At 36.6% G+C, this 19697-nt stretch overlaps 1 protein-coding gene across 3 annotated transcripts in view; it reads left to right on the top strand.

The window, feature by feature from the left end:
* Positions 1 to 19697, top strand: part of CDC14A (cell division cycle 14A) — a 187645-nt gene that overhangs the window by 132196 nt on the left and 35752 nt on the right. For all 3 annotated transcript variants that reach the window (XM_037826540.1, XM_037826539.1, XM_037826538.1), the window contains exon 11: positions 11235 to 11394. In XM_037826540.1, coding sequence (XP_037682468.1) covers positions 11235 to 11394 — 160 coding nt within the window. The remainder of the gene's footprint in view (positions 1 to 11234; positions 11395 to 19697) is intronic.

Below are 19697 nucleotides of genomic sequence, written 5' to 3'. Positions count from 1 at the left end.
CCACCAGTCCCCTATGTCTGTGGTCATGTTAGCAACCATGGAGGTGGGGTAGGCGAATACCCCTGCATTCTCCACAGGCTCCTCAAGGGGGCACTACATCTTTTTTTTTTTCCTTGTTTTTCTTTTTCTTTTTTTTTTTTTTTTAACTTTCCCTTCTTTTTTAAATCAACTGTATGAAAAAAAAGTTAAAAAGAAAACAAACATACAATAAAAGAACATTTCAAAGAGACCATAACAAGGGAGTAAGAAAAAGACAACTAACCTAAGATAACTGCTTAACTTCCAACATGTTCGTGTCCTACTTTACCCAAGAAAGTTACATAATATAGCAACATTTCTGTGAACTTGTTCCTACTATATCCGTCAGAAATTAACAGACCATAGTCATTCCTGGGCATCCCCAGAACGTTAAATAGCTTATCTGTTCTTCTTGGATTATTGTTCCCCCTTCCTTAATTGCTCTCTACTGCTAGTTCCCCTACATTCTACATTATAAACCATTTGTTTTACATTTTTCAAAGTTCACATTAGTGGTAGCATATAATATTTCTCTTTTTGTGCCTGGCTTATTTCGCTCGGCATTATGTCTTCAAGGTTCATCCATGTTGTCATATGTTTCACGAGATCGTTCCTTCTTACTGCCGCGTAGTATTCCATCGTGTGTATATACTACATTTTATTTATCCACTCATCTGTTGAAGGATATTTGGGTTGTTTCCATCTCTTGGCAATTGTGAATAATGCTGCTATGAACATTGGCGTGCAGATATCTGTTCGTGTCACTGCTTTCCGACCTTCCGGGTATATACCGAGAAGTGCAATCGCTGGATCGAATGGTAACTCTATATCTAGTTTTCTAAGGAACTGCCAGACTGACTTCCAGAGTGGCTGAACCATTATACAGTCCCACCAACAATGAATAAGAGTTCCAATTTCTCCACATCCCCTCCAGCATTTGTAGTTTCCTGTTTGTTTAATGGCAGCCATTCTAACCGGTGTTAGATGGTATCTCATTGTGGTCTTAATTTGCATCTCTCTAATAGCTAGTGAAGCTGAACATTTTTTCATGTGTTTCTTGGCCATTTGTATTTCCTCTTCAGAGAACTGTCTTTTCATATCTTTTGCCCATTTTATAATTGGGCTGTCTGTACTATTGTCATTGAGTTGTAGGATTTCTTTATATATGCAAGATATCAGTCTTTTGTCAGATACATGGTTTCCAAAAATTTTTTCCCATTGAGTTGGCTGCCTCTTTACCTTTTTGAGAAATTCCTTTGAGGTGCAGAAACTTCTCAGCTTGAGGAGTTCCCATTTATCTGTTTTCTCTTTTGTTGCTTGTGCTTTGGGTGTAAAGTCTAGGAAGTGGCCTCCTAATACAAGGTCTTGAAGATGTTTTCCTACATTATCTTCTAGGAGTTTTATGGTACTTTCTTTTATATTGAGATCTTTGGTCCATTTTGAGTTAATTTTTGTGTAGGGGGTGAGGTAGGGGTCCTCTTTCATTCTTTTGGATATGGATATCCAACTCTCCCAGCCCCATTTGTTGAAAAGACCATTATGACTCAGTTCAGTGACTTTGGGGGCCTTATCAAAGATCAGTCGGCCATAGATCTGAGGGTCTATCTCCGAATTCTCAATTCGATTCCATTGATCTATATGTCTATCTTTGTGCCAGTACCATGCTGTTTTGGCAACTGTGGCTTTATAAGGGTACTCAACTTTTTATTCAAATTAGTTTCTAATTTGAAGCATTTGAGGTAGGGGAGTCATGTGATCCAAGTGTTATTTAAGGAAGATTGGGCTGCAGCAGTGTGTAGGTAGGAGATTGGAATCAGAAAGGCTAAAAAGGAGACCACTCTAATCTGTTTTGGGGATGGGGACTTGTCGAAGGGACTAGAAGTTTGACTGAAGAATTAGAGATGGGTACCAGGAACAATTCAGGGAAGTAAATATCAGGCTGTGCAGACTGACTAATGATTGACTGGATATAAGAGATGAAGAGAGTGAAGTCAGTGATGACGCAAAAGCATGAATAAGTAAAATGTTCATTAAAGAAGAAATTAGAGGGTAAAAAAAAAGTTTTCTGTTGGGCTTTCATCTGCTAAAAATAACTGAACAAGTTAAAGAGACTATGAGAGGTGAAAAAGCCAATCAGTGCTTTTTAGATTTTTGTTTCAGATCTATGACTTTAGGAAAGCTGATTTGTCACATCCTGCTAGTCTTTGAAGACCAAAATATGTCCAGATGTTTGATTTCTGTGTCTTAAAAAATACATTTCTTGTATGACTCCAGCAGTTAGAGGGATGTTTATTAGTATCCTTGTGAGTTGTTGATTGATTAATGTTTTAGCAGATCCAGAACCTTTCTTTGTTACTGTCAAGAAATTTTATATTTAAATTTTTTCCTAGGGTATAAATAAAGCTATCAATTTGCAAAACAACAATCAAATGTTTTTCTTCTACATAAAGCTGATGTTCTTAATCTAAAAATACCATTCTGAACCCAGAATGTGCCTCCTACCAAAGATCCTCAGTGTTCTCAAAATGATGCACAAACACGTCTCCTTTTTTATGAGCCAACTCTAAACTTGTCCTTTTTTGACAGCCTGTAGAAGTAAAAATTGAAAATTCTTCCATTCTGCTTTATAATCATGGATGTTTTCATCGACATCTAGTCAGTTGGATATTTTCCAGCATTTTAACTTAGTTGTAAGTCTTCAATTGTCTGCAGTGCTTCTCAAATATTAAAGTGCTTAAGAATTACTTGGAGATCTTGTTAAATGTGATTTCCAGTTTAGTAGGTCTGGGGTGGGACCTGAGCGCCTGCATTTCTAACATGCTTCTAGGGAATGCCAGAAACTGCTGATCCATGGACCACACTGAAGAACAAGGTCTATTCTACGGCTCATTCTTATTCTCTAGTTACCAACTTATGCCACATGCAATTTGGTATTTATAGTATTTGTTATGTTTCAGAGTTGGATTGAGCTAACCATTGCTTTTTATGTTAGGAGATTACCAGAAGTAAGATGAAGAAAAGAACACCTGTTCAGAAAATGGAAAAATGCTTGAAAATATCAAACAATAATGGCTTGAAATTTAAATTATGATGTTACTGTTTGCTTTATATAGATATATATATAGAGAGAGAGAGAGAGAGAGCGAGAGCGAGAGAGAGAGAGATTGTTCACATACCATACAACTATCCAAAGATCCAAAATGTACAATCAGTTGCCCATGGTACCATCATACAGCAGTGCATACATCAACACAATTAATTATTTTTTCAATTTTTAGAACATTTTCATTACTCTATAAAAGAAATAAAGACAAGAAAAGGAAACTCAAATCCTCCCATACCCCTAACCACGCCCCCCTTCATTACTGATTCATAGTTTTGGTATAGTATTTTTGTTACTGTTGATGAAAAAAATGTTAAAATACTACTACCTGTAGTATATAGTTTGCAATAAGTATATATATTTTTCCTATATGCCTCTCTATTATTAACTTCTAGTTATAGTGTCATATATTTGTTCTAGTTCGTCAGAGAGATTTCTAATATTTGTATAGTTAATCATGGACATTGTCCACCACAAGATTTACTGTTTTACACAGTCCCATCTTTTACCCTCCAACTTTCCTTCTGGTGACATACGTGACTCTGAGCGTCCCCTTTCTACCACCTTCACAGAGCTTTCAACACTTAGTTATTCTCACAACATGCTACCGTCACCTCTGTCCATTTACAAATGTTTAAGTTCACCGTAGTTGAAACTCCACTCCCCCTTCTTTAGCCTCATTCTGTATCTTGGTAATTTATATTTCATGTCTATGAATTTGCATATTATAATTAGTTCGTATCAGTGAGACCCTGCAATATTTGCTTTTATGTGTCTGTCTTATTTCACTCAATATAGTGCCCTCAAGGTTTCTTCATCAAGCCATTTCTTTTAAGATGGTTTTGTTCACACACCGTACGTTCCATCCTAAGTAAACAATGGTTGGTTCCCTTATAGTCATGTATTTATGTGTTCAGCACCATTGCCACTATCTATATAAGGACATCTCCATTTTTTCCGCAAAGAAGGAGGAAGAGTCAAAGAAGGTAGAGAGACAAAACAAAAAGAAAACAGAAAGAGAGAGAGAAAAAACAACAACAACAAAAACAAACAAACAAAAACCTGGAGAGCTAGGAAGCAACAAAAGGAAAGATAGCATTAACCTCAAGTATAATAGAGAGTCAGACAACATCACCAATGCCAGGAGTCCCATACCCTTCCCCTATTCCCACCCCCCCATATGTATTTAGCTTTGGTATATTGCCTTTGTTATATTAAAGGAAGCATAAAACAATGTTTCCATAAATTATAGTCTCTAGTTTGCATTGATAGTATTTTCCCCCCAATCCCACCCTATTTTTAACACCTTGCAATGTTGACATTCATTTGTTCTAACTCATGTAAAAACATATTTGTACCTTTTATTACAATCATTGAGCACCTTAGGTTTCCCTGAGTTACACAGTCCCAGTCTTTATCCTTCATCTTTTGTTCTGGTGTCCCACATGGTCCCAGCCTTCCTCTTTCAACCATACCCACAGTCATCTTTGTTCAGTGTACTTACATTGCTGTGCTACTATCTCCCAAAATTGTTTTCCAACCTCTCACTGCTGTCTTTTCCTTTCTGTTTGCAGTGCTTCCTTTAGTGTTTCCTGAGGAGCAGGTATCTTGTTCACAAACTCTGTCATTGTCTCTTTGTCAGAGAATATTTTAAGCTCTCCCTCATATCTGAAGGATAATTTTGCTGGATATAGGATTCTTGGTTGGTGGTTTTTCTCTTTCAGTATCTTAAATATATCACCCAACTTCCTTCTTGCCTCCATGGTTTCTATTGAGAAATCCACACATAGTCTTATCAAGCTTCCTTTGTATGTGATGGATCGCTTTTCTCTTGCTGCTTTCAGGATTCTCTTTTTATCTTTGACGTTTGATAATCTGATTATTAAGTGTCTTGGCATAGGCCTATTCAGATCTCTTCTGTTTGTGGTATGCTGTGCTTCTTGGATCTGTAATTTTATGTCTTTCATAAGAGATGGGAAATTTTCATTGATTATTCCTCTATTATTGCTTCTGCCCCCTTTCCCTTCTCTTCTCCTTCTGTGACACCAATGACATGTACATTCTAGCTTTTCTTAAGTTCCTGGAGATGTTGCTCATATTTTCCCATTCTTTTCTCTATCTGTTCTTTTGTGTGTAGGCTTTCAGGTGCCTTGTTATCCAGTTCCTGAGTGTTTTCTTCTGTCTCTTGAGATCTGCTGTTGTATGTTTCCATTGTGTCTTTCATTTCTTGTGTTGTGGCTTTTGTTTCATTGATTCTGTCAGTTGGTTTTTCGAACTTTCAATTTCTACCTTATGTACGCCCAGTGTTTTCATTATACAGTTCATCTCTTTTGCCATATCTTCCCTAAAGTTTTTGAATTGACTTATTATTAGTTGCTTCAATTCCTGTATCTCAGTTGAAGTGTAAGTTTTTTCCTTTGACTGGGCCATAACTTCATTTTTCTTAGTGTAGGTTGTAGTTTTCTGTTGTCTAGGCATGGTTTCCTTGGTTACCCCAATCAGGTTTTCCCAGACCAGAATGGGCTCAGGTTCCAGAAGGAAGAAATATCCAGTTTCCCTGAGGATGTGTCTTAGAAAATTGGTACACCCTGTGATGCCTCAGGTCACTGTGCTTTTCTGCCCGGCAGGTGGCACCTGTCAGCCTGTAACTCTAGCCTGGTGTAAGGAGATGTGGCCTGTGGCTATTTTCCTCCAGGCCCTTGGGTCTGGTTCTGAATGGAAGGCAGGTAGTAGAGCTGGGCCCCACCCCTTTCCTCTTAGGGAAGATAACCCCCCTAGGGAGAAGTCATCAGCATTTGAATAGACTCTGCCTGTGCAATCTCCACCCTTGTCTGGGTCAGAGTACTGGGAACTGAAAATGGCTGAGGCTTTCTCCACTGAGCCGAAACAGAGACAGAAAGCACCCTTCAGTCCATGGCCATCCTCTGGCTATCCAAGGTCAGTCGTCACCCAAAGCCTCTGCCTGCTTGTTGGGGATTCATAGTTCGTAGTGAGCAGTCCGTGTTTGTTAATTAAAACCCCAGTTGGAGCTCAGCTGAACTATATTCACTTGCTGGGAGAGAGTTCTCTCTAGCACCACGAGGCTTTGCAGCTCGGGCTGTGGGGGGAGGGGGCTCCCGACTTGGATCCACAGTTTTTACTTACAGATTTTATGCTGCGATTTTGGGCATTCCTCCCAATTCAGGTTGGTGTATGATCAGTGGACAGTCACGTTTGTGCCCCTGAAGTTATTCCAGATTATTTACTAGTTGTTCCTGGTTGTTTATTAGTTGTTTCAGGGGGATTAACTAGCTTCCACTCCTCTCTATGCCGCCATCTTAGTTCCCCCACTGTTTACTTTTATAATTTATTTGTTTAGATACATGCAGTAGGTCAAGGAATATGGATTAAATTTTTTTAAGAATCTATTTTAAGGATTTAAAAATTTGTCTTTCCTGAAATGCAGAAATTATAATTTGAAATATTATAAAAGGCAGACAATAACAGTAGAAGATACCTTGTTTTTTATTAGAGTACTAAGCATATTGTATAGGTTTCATGTTTTCACTGTTTATTAAGTCCCATTTTTGCAGTAACATTCAGTTATAGAAGCTTCTAATTTTCTTTTCAGTTTTTGTTGTTGCATCATTTAATCCTTTTACTGACTGTCAATTGGCATTGAAACTGTTGGTTAATAAGCAAAAATAAAATCCTTATATAGTTTAAGTATTAAGAGATAATTAGGTATCAGAATTTTTATCAGTGGTAGTATCAGAAAATTATCTTGAAATCCTCATGCCAATAGAAACTGAATGGTTTCTGTTTGTTTGATTTCCTTTGCTCTGAATAAAGATGTGTAAAAAGGATTAGAGCTAGGAAAATAAATATATTGTAAGCTGTGAATGCATAGGGTATTTGTAAAGTGTGTATGTTGGCATGACACCAGTGCTCTGATTGTGGGGTTCTATACCCAGACTTAGCTAGTTAAATCTTTTTAAGATTCTCTAACTCACTTTCTTTCCTTCTAGCTATTTTTCTTGTGTATTTCAGAATCAAGAACCTTCCCCCACACATTCATAAATTCTGTTTGTAAACATCTTCCCACTACTTCTTCCAGCTGTATCTCAGTCTGAGTAGAATTTCTTGAATACCTGTGCCCTGTATCTTGGATATTGCTTTCTCATTAATCTGATATTCTTTAAGCCTGGAACTACCTCTGTTTCCATAATAGCACTGGGGTGGTAAGTAGCAGGTATGCAGGGCAGATTGGTGCCCAAGTCGCAGTTAGAGTAGGCCAAGGCCAAGCTAGAAAGTAGGTTGGGTTTTTATACAAAATTACCAAATAGTGGCTGTTGGATCAGGGCTGGTTGTACTGGGAAAATATGTGTCTAGGATGGAAGGAGTGATGAAAATGAAGAGTTGGGATGGTGTAGAGATAGGATTAGGTTGAAATTAAGGAGGTAAGGGAAAACAGGTCAGCTACAAACCAAAGAAGCGGTATAGTGATTTCCATTGTGTTCTAAAATCAAAACCCAAAATCCTAATAACAGTGCAGTAGACTTGAGTTTCTTTAAAGGAATTTTAAAGGTAGATTTTAAAAAGACCTGTGACTATATCAGAATTAACTGTGACGTGGATCACAATGAAGCCAATATAGTTATTATCTTATGTCCCAGGCCTGGCTAGCCCAAGTCTGACTAATCTAGGGCCAGGACATGGTTGAAGAAATTGCTCTAACATTGGCTAGCTCCCAACAAGTCTCTATTAAAATCAAGATGAATCTCTTCTTGTCATTTCAAATCACATGTCCTTTTGAAAAAAGGTCAGTAATGTCATCCTCTCTTAAAAAATATGCTCAGTATTGGGGGATTTACTTTGAGCTGGTGTGTTAGCTTCATAGGATTTCATTTTTAAATACCAAATATGTAAAAATACATGTTTTACTTCTTTTGTTTGAGATAAAGCTTTTAAGGAGTAATAGACACCACAATAAAAGGTAATGTGGTTTTCATTGTCAATAAAAGATATTTTCATGAAATACTGCTTTTTCTTAAGAAGTACTTGCGTACAGCATTGCTTAGCAACCCACAAATCAGCTTTGACACCTTGTTCATCTTTAATATTCAGGTTCAGATAAGTCTTTCCCATGATGGGACTGATTGAGTCTTTTAAACTGAGCAAGTGAAAGATGTCACTTAGTAATTTTAATCTTAGGTTGCAAGCCGCATCTGAGTTTTCATTTTATAACTCATTTTGGAATGGGATTTTAAAGATTTTTTTTTTTTTTTTTCATTTTAGCCTCTGAGATTCTCCAATGTCTTATCTTTTGCTTCTACTTCATGATTTTTATCCCTAAAGACTCTTGCAGGGTCTTGACTTCATTTTTGGGATAAAATCTAAATTCCTTAGCATGCATGCGGGGTCAATCATGATCTGGTTCTTACCTACTTCTCTTTCATATCCTCTGCTTTGTCTAAATCCAACAATCCCAGTTTCCCAAATATACTTTGTTCTATGATATCACTATTTCTTCAGCCTTCTTGTTTTCTCTGATTTGGGAATTTGCTGGCTTAGTCCTGCTTATCTTACTAGATACTTCAAGATTCTTGGGAAACTTCTCTGATTCCTTCAGGTCAAGACAGGGGCCCCTTCTAGCATTCTATGTAAATCTTGGACACAAGTCCTATAATGCTGGATTTCTGTTGTTTACTTTCTCAGGCTAAACTGGAACTTCTTGAGGGACAGGTTTTCTTTTATTCATATATCCTTATCCCTTCCATATGTTTCATTTAACTGAATTTCTCACTGTGACAGAGGTGAATCTGCTCTTCCTGTGAAATAGTGAGTTCTTCATACTGGAAGTTTTGACCAGAGGCCCAAGACATCATTTATGAATCGAATAATTATTTTTTGAACCACTCATTCTGTACCAAGGACTATGCTGTTTGTTTACTATACTTCGGAGGTTTTAAGATTCAAGCATCAAATGAGGGGTAGCATTAAGTAGAAAGACGGATAAAACAAATTAAAGCAAGAATTTTTGAAGATGCAAAATATAAGGGAGGTTATTCCATAGTTTTATAAAGATTTATACAAAGGAGGGAAATGTAAAGAAGAGTTTGTTTTGAATACATATTTTTATAACTGATAAAAAAAAATTAAATGTGACTCAGTACCTCATGAATTTTCATACCATAAACTCAGATTCTACTTCTCAGTGGTCTGCTTCTAAAAAGGACCTTCTGCCGTGATAGAAGGCAGATACTGCCATTCTCCCTAGTGCATTCGCATGAGTAGGTTTCTGGAATTTTTATCTTATTCATATATTTAAAAACTCACCAGATTTTTGTTTTTAAAATTTAATTTATTTAGAAATATACTGGATGTTTCTTAAGATAATTTAAATTAGTATAAACTTTAGAACAATGCTAGAAATGGTAAGTTAGTCTTATATGTGGACAACATGTTTTATATCTAGAGCCTCTATACTGGCTGTCGCAGATATTGGATCTAAAGATATTTGTTTTTCTCCTTTGTTTGATTTAGAAAATGCTGAAAAAATAGGTAAAAAGTAAAAGAAAAAAATACTTCTTGTTGGGAAGTAGGGTAGAATATTATATATATATATAAATCAAAGTCTCCCAAACATCCAGTCCCATCTATGCAGTTAATATTCTGGCATTTACTCTATTGACTTCTAAAGGTGCTTTATGAGTACTGCTGTTAAAACAATATAATGATGTGCTGTCTGCCTTTATGATAACTTTAAAGGTTCCTTTTCATACTTAACTTTAGCGTTGTTCTGCTTTTATCCTTGTTTGCTTTTAGATCACTTATTTTTTATAAAAGCAAATGGCCACAATATGTTTTTTTGTTTGTTTGTTTTTGTTTCTAAAAATCAAACAGTGGATCTTATACCATAGAAAGCTTAAGTGTCCCTGTTCTCAGGAGTGACTAGTTAGTATTTTGATGTATACTATTCTAGACAACTGCGATGTTTTAGTTAATGGTTTAATGTCTCCTCTATCTTCTCTTAAATTTTTTTTCCAAAAACGGGATCACACTTTCCATACTCTTACCACTGGTATTTTTCATTCACTAATGCCACATTTCATGGCCATTCTTCCCTGTAACCAATTAGGTACACCTCAGGCTTTTCGGTGGCTACCTAATATTTCACAGAATGCTTCTATTGTAACTTAATGGACTGATTTTCTATTGGGTTACCTCCAATATTATACTATTACAAATAATACTGAAATAAGCATTTTTAATATTTTGTATACAAGTGTGTATTTCTGTAGGATGACACCTGGATGTGGAATTGCATGTAAACTTTTTCTATAATTTAAGCAGATTACTGTAATTTTTCTTTAAGATGTTTTATATTTAACCTTAAACAACAAAGTTCTAATTTGAGAATAAACTTCATTTGAAAGGAGAAATAGATTCCTGTCCCTGAGGCCCCTTGATACAGCTCAGGGAGGATTTTTGTTGTTTATCCTTTTTTTTTTTTAATTTTTTTTTTTTTAACTTTTATTGTGGTAATACATATATAACAAAAATTTTTCCATTTTTAAGTGAACAATTCAGTGCTATTAATTACATTCACAATGTTGTACTACCATCACCGCTACCCATTACCCAAATCACACAAATCAGAACCTCTGAACCCATTAAGCAATAACTCCCCATTCCACCTCAAGGGAAATCGAATTGTGGCTATGCAGTTTGCTTTTACATTGTTAAGATTGGATTTCTAAAGTTATTTGTTTAGGGACTTTCATGGTGCCACACACAATTATGTGCTTAATACTTAAGTTCCTTTATTGGTGTCTTTGAGTCCAAAGCATCTGTCTTTGAGTTCTGAGCATTTGAGGAACCCAACAGTCAACCCATGCCTGGTTACTTATACTTATGTTGGAAGATGGGTATTTGTTTTTAATACAGAACTTTAAAATTTATTTTGATTTTTAGAAAGGGACTTCATTTTTCCTTATTCTAAGATCTCATTATCTTTCTAGTCTGATATGTAAATATTTGTTTGCTAATCTTTTTATCTCTAAGACATCGTACTTCTGAGGGATATAGTGGTTTATTTTAATGAATATTTTGTTTTCTCTCCTTTTTACAGAAAACAAGCATCATTGTGGGTCCAAGGAGACATTTTCACATCCAAACTAAAAAATAGAACATCCAGTGATGGAAGTATTAACAAAATTCTTTCTAGCTTGGACGACATGTCTATTAGTGGAAACTTAACTAAAATACAAAACGTGGAAAGATTTGGAGAGGTGAGTTTCCTCCAGAAAGATTATCATATCTCCTTAGACTCAAGTTCTGCATTTCTTTGTTTTCCTATTGAACACATATAATATGGAAGTGTCTGTTCTCTGAGGAACTAAGAGTACGAAATTTTAGGTGTGGGTGGAGTCATCCACCTATAAAGGAAGAACCAGAGCAAAGAAAGCAATTGCCTTCAAAAAGAAAAAAGCTGTAACTTAAGGACTACAGTTATAAAGGAAGTTACTGGTGTGGAGAGTATTTACAAAATGGAAATAGAAAAGCACACTTTCTATTTGAAAATGGAAATAGATATTAAGAAGAAAAACTTTAATCTGACAATTGAAGAAATAGTACAAACCACCATTGGTACTTTGAAAATCTCAGATTCATTCTGATTTTTCAAGTAAGCTCAGTGTCAAAACCTAATTAGCGACAGCTTTTTAATTGAGTTTCTGCTATAAGCAAACCATTTTAAACACTTGATATACCTTATCTGATTTAATCTTCATGAGTACCTGGTGAGTTAGGTAATGTTGTCTCCATTTTATAGATAAGGAAATTGCATTCAGAGATGTTCTGGTTTCATTGCTAGAAACATGAATCAATTCAAATTTGTTGATTCCAAACTGTGTGTTTTTTTTTCTATTATACCCTGCTACTTCTGATTAACAGTGGAAATAGACTTACTAAGAATTAGGATCATGGGCATTTTTGGAGATAGAAGCAACTGAAAATTTGTGACTTGCCCGAGGTCACAGAGTTGTTTCGTCATGGGGCCAGCGTGAGAACTCTTAGTGTGGGGTGTCTAACTCCTAGTTTAGTTCTTTCCACAACATTACACCTGAGGTGAAGCTAAGCACCTAGCTTATATGTTTATGTTCCCAAATGACTGAAAAGAGCTGTAAAAAAATATTTATGCAGCAAGTGCCAATTTGCTTTTTATTAGACAGTGACTTGTTAGATCCCAGGAGCCTTGAACAAAATACCCTGGCTCAGGCTTAGCCTTCAAGGAATATAAAATGGAAGGAGTGCATTGTAACTCTCTCTCAGGTCAACAGTTGGGATCCCAAAAAGGTCTCTTAAGTCAAGAAAAAAGACCAGGGTGCTTGGAGACAGGGAGAGTGAGTTTTCTTCTAAGGACAAAGGAACTGATGTTTAAACCCTGCAGTAAATGCTCCAGGGCAGCCACTGTTGAAGTGACTAAGTTTACTTGTCTGAGTCATTGGTCCTGATGAAATGAAAATCTTAGTCAAAGTCATGCTGATGTTCAGAGCCTTTGTTGACTTTTTCTTGTCTCTGTGTTGCAGTCTGGCCTAATAAAAGCAAAGAAAGGGGGTGTGCATTAATATTTTAATGTGCTAATGTAGCTAAGTGAGAACACTTTCTTGCTCTAATCAGCATTTCCTTCCGAAGTTGAGTTCAAATAAATAGGGCTTTGAGTGATGACTTCTGAAAAGGCAAACATAAAATTTATTCCCATATCTTAGAAACATGTTTAGCTTAAAGGAAAGTAATGCTTTCTCTATTATAATCTATATTCAATTAACATCTGATAGGTAGAACATTTCATTCTCATATTCTTTTCAGACCTCAATTTGTTGAACTTAAGAGTAATTAACATTTATCACTGGAAAGGTAAGGAATTTAAAATAATAATTAGAAATAAGTCAGTTTTAAGTATGAGCATGTAATCAGATGTTGGGCTGTTTCTCCTCTAGCCATTCATAAGTGCTATTGTTTCTGAAATTAGATGACAGAAATGAAATAATCCGGAAATGCCCGAGACTGGTGGTGTGGATAGTGTTTTCTATAATGACTTGTACATGGCTTTTGGACCAGTTTATAGTTAGGTAATGCTTTATGCAACTCTTCTAGCACTTTTCTTACTGTTCTTATGTGGTGCCAGTTCCACATATAGGGAGTAGTTTACGGAAAAGTGAGCTGAAGAGAGTTAATGATATCTTTATTGTTCTTGTGAATTACAAATGAGAAAATAAGTTGAGATTGCTGCAGGGATTTTAATGTGTTTCATGTTCCAAATCAATGTTGGGGATAAAATGCCATTAAAATTCTGGATTTAATTTAGATTGTGCATAAAGAAAGTGCAAATAAGGAGAATTCCTCAAGTAGTTAGAATTTTTGATGTAAAGTCAGATTGAAAGCAGAGATACCAAATTTTTTTATAGGAATTTGCCTGTGAGTGGTTTTTAGGAAACTCTGACTTGGAGGATTTGAATACAAGATTTTTCAGCACTCAGGAGGTGTGTGAAAGGAAAATAAACAAAAGTATGAATAACCAGAATGATGCAGGTCTTGGTAATGGATGGGTCTGTGCCCTTACTAAGTTTCCTTAGCCTACTTAGAGTTATGAGAAATCTTTTAAAAATAGAATCTTTGCCTTTATTGAGCCTGCTGTTTGGTGCTGGGCTAGGAGCTATGAAATATACAGGGGGGCGTAAGACCCAGCCCATCCTGTGGTCTAGGTAGGCTCCCTGCTCTGTGCTCCTATCTCACAGTATACTTTTCCTCTGTGGTCCTTATTGCTTCTTCAGGCAGGGATCTACATCTGCCCTCATACTATTCCAACCCCACAGGGCCTTACAAAATATTGCTTGAATGAAAGAAAAAAAGCTTACTGTTTCATAGGAAGCATAATAACATCAGTATGTGCTCCTTTTGACATTCGGCCTCTGTTATAGATTGGCATTATTAAAGAAGATGGAATTTTAAGCACCTTACTTAAGGTGCACATATTTAAGTTGTTAAATGAAGAGTTTAGGTGCTAGACACTCTCCTAAGCACTTTGCACGTATGAACCCTTTTAACCATACATCAGCCATATAAAATAGGCACTATCACTATGCCCATTCTACAGATGACAAAACTGAGGAAGAGAAAGTTAAACCACCTGCTCAAGGCCATCCAGGAAGAAAATGACAGAGCTGGCATTTGAACCCAGGCACTCTGCCACCCGACCTCCAGGCCTCTGGGTGTACCCTGCTGCCTCTCCATGAGGTCTTCGGTGTGGCTTTGATCCATCACATAAGATAATTTTGAATATAACCTTAGCCATCCCATCCTGTTTTTACCTTTTCTTTTTTAGGATGGTAGTCCAGTATTAGCACACCAATTAGTCGATGCTTTTGACTTAGAGATATTAATTAGATACAGGTGCTGCTAATGTTCAGCCCATTCACATAAATTGACAATCAAGTAAACAAGAATGTAGTGCTTCAGTTTCATCTTTGAGACACTGATTTAGAAGATCCTTTACTTCTTACAAATAATCATGAGCAGGGTGCATCTTAGAAAAATCTGTGAAATAAAAATTACTCTCTGAGGCCCTACTTTTAAGCACTTTTCTTTCTCCTCTGAGGACCACTAAGGCATTTCAGTTCTAGTCTGAATGCTGTGGGGAATCTGCTGGAAGCTGTTAAATGGTACAGAGATTCTCATTTTGGGGAGATGACTCTGGCTGTGGTGTGGAAGATGAGCTGAGGGAGATATGGGGCTGGGGTGGAAGGCTGGGAAGTTGGTGATGGTGGAGTGGTCCAGGTGATAAACATCTGAGCCAAGGCAGTGGGCGCAAGGAAGGAGAGAAGGCACTTGAGAGGCTCAGATAAATCCAAACTTTCTATTGTTCTGAAGCAGCTTATTATGAAAATGGTACCTTTGCCTGTCCCTGAATTTTTTTTCTTCAATTCAGTTTTATTGAGATATATTTACATACCCTACAATCATCCACAGTGCACAATCAGTTGTTCACAGTACCATCATATAGTTGTGCATCACCACAATTTTTAAACATTTTCATTATTCCAAAAAAAAAAAAAGAATAAGAATAAAAATACAAGTAAAAAAGAACACCCAAAACATCCCCATGTCCCCTCATTCCCCCCATTGTTCATTTAATTTTTATTCCCATTTTTCTACTCATCTTTCTATACACTGGATAAAGGGAGTGTGAGCCACAAAGTTTTCACAATCATAGTCACACTGTGTAAGCTATATAGTTATAGTCATCTTCAAGAATGAAGGCTACTGAGTTACAGTTCAACAGTTTCAGATATTTCCTTCTAGCTATTCCAATACACTAAAAACTAAAAAGGGATATCTATATATTGCATAAGAATAACCTCCAAAATGACCTCTCTACTCCATTTGAAATCTCCCAGCCACTGAAACTTTATTTTCTTTCATTTCTCTTCCCCCTTATGGTCAAGAAGACTTTCTCAATCCTACAGTGCTGGGTCCAGGCTCATGCCCCAGAGTCAAGTCCCACATTGCCAGGGAGATTTACACCCCTGGGAGTCATGTGCCACGTAGTGAGGAGGGTAGTGAGTTTACCTGCCAAATGGGCTTAGGGAGAGAGAGACCACATCAAGGAGGTTCTCTGAGGGAGACTCTTAAGCACAATTATAGGTAAGGTTAGATCTCCTTTGCAGTAACAAGCTTCACAAGGGCAGGATTGAGGGCTTGGCCTTCTAAATTGGCAGTCCCCAATGCTTGTGGGAATATCAGTAATTCCCCAGGTGGGGAAGTTTAATATCTCACATTTTTCCCCAGTCCCTCATAGGGGCTTTGCAAATACTTTTTAATTTTCTGCCCAAATTACTTTGGGATGTATTGGGGTTTCACACTAACCTGTACAAACCAACCTGATCTCATTTCCTATTCAAACTTCCATGTAATTATGGTGTTTGAATAAACTGACTGTAAAAATTACTTAGTGTGCTAAAGAAAATAATAGATTTTGCAACAAATAAACATCTCTTCCTTTGGTCTCACACAGAAGTTGAAGTTTTAAAGCACAGTCAGTATCGTCCTTTACCCTTTCGTCTGATTTAGTTTCAGGGACTGACCAGGTTAGGCACAAAGAGCTCAACATCTCAGAATTTAGAGATAGCCATTACAACTCAGGAATAGTGACTGCTGTAAGAGCTTACAATGTAGGGACTTTTTCAATAAGCCTTTCTCTGATAACCTGTGCTCTAAGATTCAATTCTCAGAGTTTGCACATTATAGTTATTAGTGATGCGTTATAATGTTTGTCTTTTCAGTTCTGGCTTATTTCACTCAAAATGCTGTCCTTAAGATCCATTCACTTAGTTGCATGTCTCACAACTTTCCCAGACTTTTAATCTCATAGTTTCAACATCTGAGAACTAAAAAGAACTTTAAAGATGAGCTAGCCACTTTTCCTAGCCAGTTATTTAAATCTGCTAAAAATTCATCTTCATCTTTATCTTCCAATCCTTTGACTTCTATTTTTACTCAAGTTTCTATTTCAGGCTCTCCTTTTATATCACTTTTCTATTTTAGTGCCTCCATTTTTACTCCCTAGGGTGCTTTATTTTATCTAATAAATCTTTTCTTAATGGCACACACCACTGGTCCTCCCAGTAGCTTCCTGTGCCCCATTTTATTGATGTGTTAGTCAGTAATTACTTTATCCAACTGAATTCTGTGGACACAACTTATTTTATTTTGGTTTTCATCTTGTGTTTATATGAAGAACAACTAATGGAATAAAATGAATCTTCATGGTTTACCTTATTATTTGTTCTTTAGCTAAATCATCATCTGTAAATAATGTATTTTTGACAACAGCATTTTTTTAATATATTTTAGTTTGCTCGCTTTCCTGCCTTTATGTAAGGTAAGCTGGTCACCAAAAGAAAGGCTGTTAGTACACAGACCCTCCAAAGGGCAGCAGGGAGTCTGAGAGCAAACCTTTCTCTTTTGGGGAGCAAAGATATGAGGATCTTCCCAGGAGTAGGCTTCCTCACTTTTGCTCATGTGGCTTTGTGGTTTTTCAGTAGTTTTCAGGGAATCTGCATCTTCCTGACCAGCTCAGGGCAAGAGGGAGAGGTTCTGCATTGGGACCCTGTGGGGTAAGGGGCTGGAGCCCAAGAGCAGAAGGGCTGTCAGGGTTAGGTTCTCCACAGTCCTCATTTGTGAATGCAGTCATTAGTGTTCTTCAGTCATCAGGAGGAATGAATTGAATATAAAAGAATGAAACCTAACAGCACTTCATAAAAAAAGTATTTAAATTGTTCCAGGTCCACCAATTCATGGGATTGATTCATACTTCATGATTATGGGAACTTTTTTCTAATAAACTTTTTTCCCTTTCACTGGTGCTTATGACTTTGTATGCATTGTAGGATCCCCTAATAAATACAAGTCTTAGTTATATTTATGTCTTTGTGTCATATTCAGTATTTCAGGAGGCCAAAGTTTTTTCCTGTATAGCTTTTTAGTGTCAGTTCTGTAATTAAATTTAAACTTCTTTTGAGTAAAATGTGTTAACTATTTTTGTCAAGAGGTAGAAGGCTATGTGTTCTATACCTCTTAGTCCTTACAATTCTAAATCACAGAATAGCCACAGAAATAAAATAAGTGACCATAGGTTGAGACAAACAAAATAACATGGTTCATATTTTGATAGATTTCTTCAGACCTATCCATTTCCCTCCTTTCCTCTTCCCCAGGTCTTGCTTCTAAGCAGTTTCCCAAACCCTAGTCCAATCTCTAACCTCTCACCAGTCCTCTGCAGTAGCTGCCTAACTGTGTTCCTCCATGTCCAGTTTTGACCTTCTTCAATTCATTCTCCTCACAGTAACCAACTAGGAGGAAATTTTGTGACATATGTGATGAGGGTTTTCTGTGTAAAGGAATGTTAGAAACCAATATGGAAATGCCATGCATGTACAAAAAAGGGGGGGGGGGACCTCACAGCTGGCAAAAATAAATATTCTACTTCCCTAGAAATTTAAACACAAATTCAAATGATGAGATTCTATCAAGTTGTATGGATTAAAGAAATGCCCACAAGGCAACTATAACTAAGACTTGTATTTATTAGGAGATCCTACAATGCATACAAAGTCATATTTAGGGAAAAGAAGGTCTTAAGTATGTCTAGTTGGAGTTTAAAGTGATAGAGACTTTCTGGAGGGCAATTTGATCCCATCTGTCAGAAGACTTTAAAATGTATTTAGCAATTCCACTTCTATGAATTTATCTTGAAGCAATAAAAGGACAGTGTTCAAAGACCATGTGAGTATAGGCGGATGTTAGTGGGAGCTGTTTATAGTGATGAAAGACAGAAAACAGCCCAAACTTGGTAAATAAAATTTGGCATATCCATTCCATGAAATTTTATGGAGCCATTAATAGTGATAATGTAGAGGTCTTTTTTATTTGCTCTGAAACTGTTTCACAATATAAGTATATTTACATGAAAAAAGAAAGTTATAATGTAGCATATACAATCACTCTTTTTTTTTTTCAAGATAACCACTTTACTTCCAACATGTTCCTACTCTACCCCAAGAATGTAACCCAATAAGGCAACATTTCTATGAACTTGTTCCTACTATACCCATCAGAAATTAACAGACCATAGTCATTCCTGGGCATTCCCAAAATGTTAAATTTACCCACAATAGCCTATCTGTTCTTATTGGATTATCGTTCCCTCTTCCTTAATTGCTCTGTATCACTAGTTCCCCTGCATTCTACATTGTAAACCATTTGTTTTACATTTTTCAATGTTCACATTAGTAGTAGCATATAATATTTCTCTTTTTGTGCCTGGCTTATTTAGCTCAGCATTATGTCTTCAAGGTTCATCCATGTTGTCATATGTTTCACGAGATCGTTCCTTCTTACTACCATGTAGTAGTCCATCATGTATCTATAACACATTTTATTTATCCACTCATCTGCTGAAGGACATTTGGCTTGTTTCCATCTCTTGGCAATTGTGAATAATGAAGCTATGAACATTGGTGTGCAGATGTGTGTTCATGTCACTGCTTTCAGATCTTCCGAGCATATACCAAGAAGTGCAATTGCTGGATCGAAGGGTAATTCTATATCTAGCTTTCTAAGGAACTGCCAGACTGAATTCCAGGTGGCTGAACCATTATACAGTCCCACCAACAATGAATAAGAGTTCCAGTTTCTCCACATCCTCTCCAGCATTTGTAGTTTCCTGTTTGCTTAATGGCAGCCATTTTAATTGGTGTGAGATGGTATCTCATTGTGGTCTTAATTTGCATCTCTCTAATAGCTAGTGAAGCTGAACATTTTTTCATGTGTTTCTTGGCCATTTGTATTTCCTCTTCAAAAAACTGTCTTTTCATATCCTTTGCCCATTTTATAATTGGGCTATCTGTACTATCGTCATTGAGTTGTAGGATTTCTTTATATATGCAAGATATCAGTCTTTTGTCAGATACATGGTTTCCAAAAATTTCTTTCCATTGAGTTGGCTGCCTCTTCACCTTTTTGACAACTTCCT

Source organism: Choloepus didactylus, chromosome 2 (genome assembly GCF_015220235.1).
Source record: "Choloepus didactylus isolate mChoDid1 chromosome 2, mChoDid1.pri, whole genome shotgun sequence".
NCBI lineage: Eukaryota > Metazoa > Chordata > Mammalia > Pilosa > Megalonychidae > Choloepus > Choloepus didactylus.
Note: the sequence above shows the minus strand (reverse complement) of the source record. Positions and strands in the feature narration are given on the sequence as shown.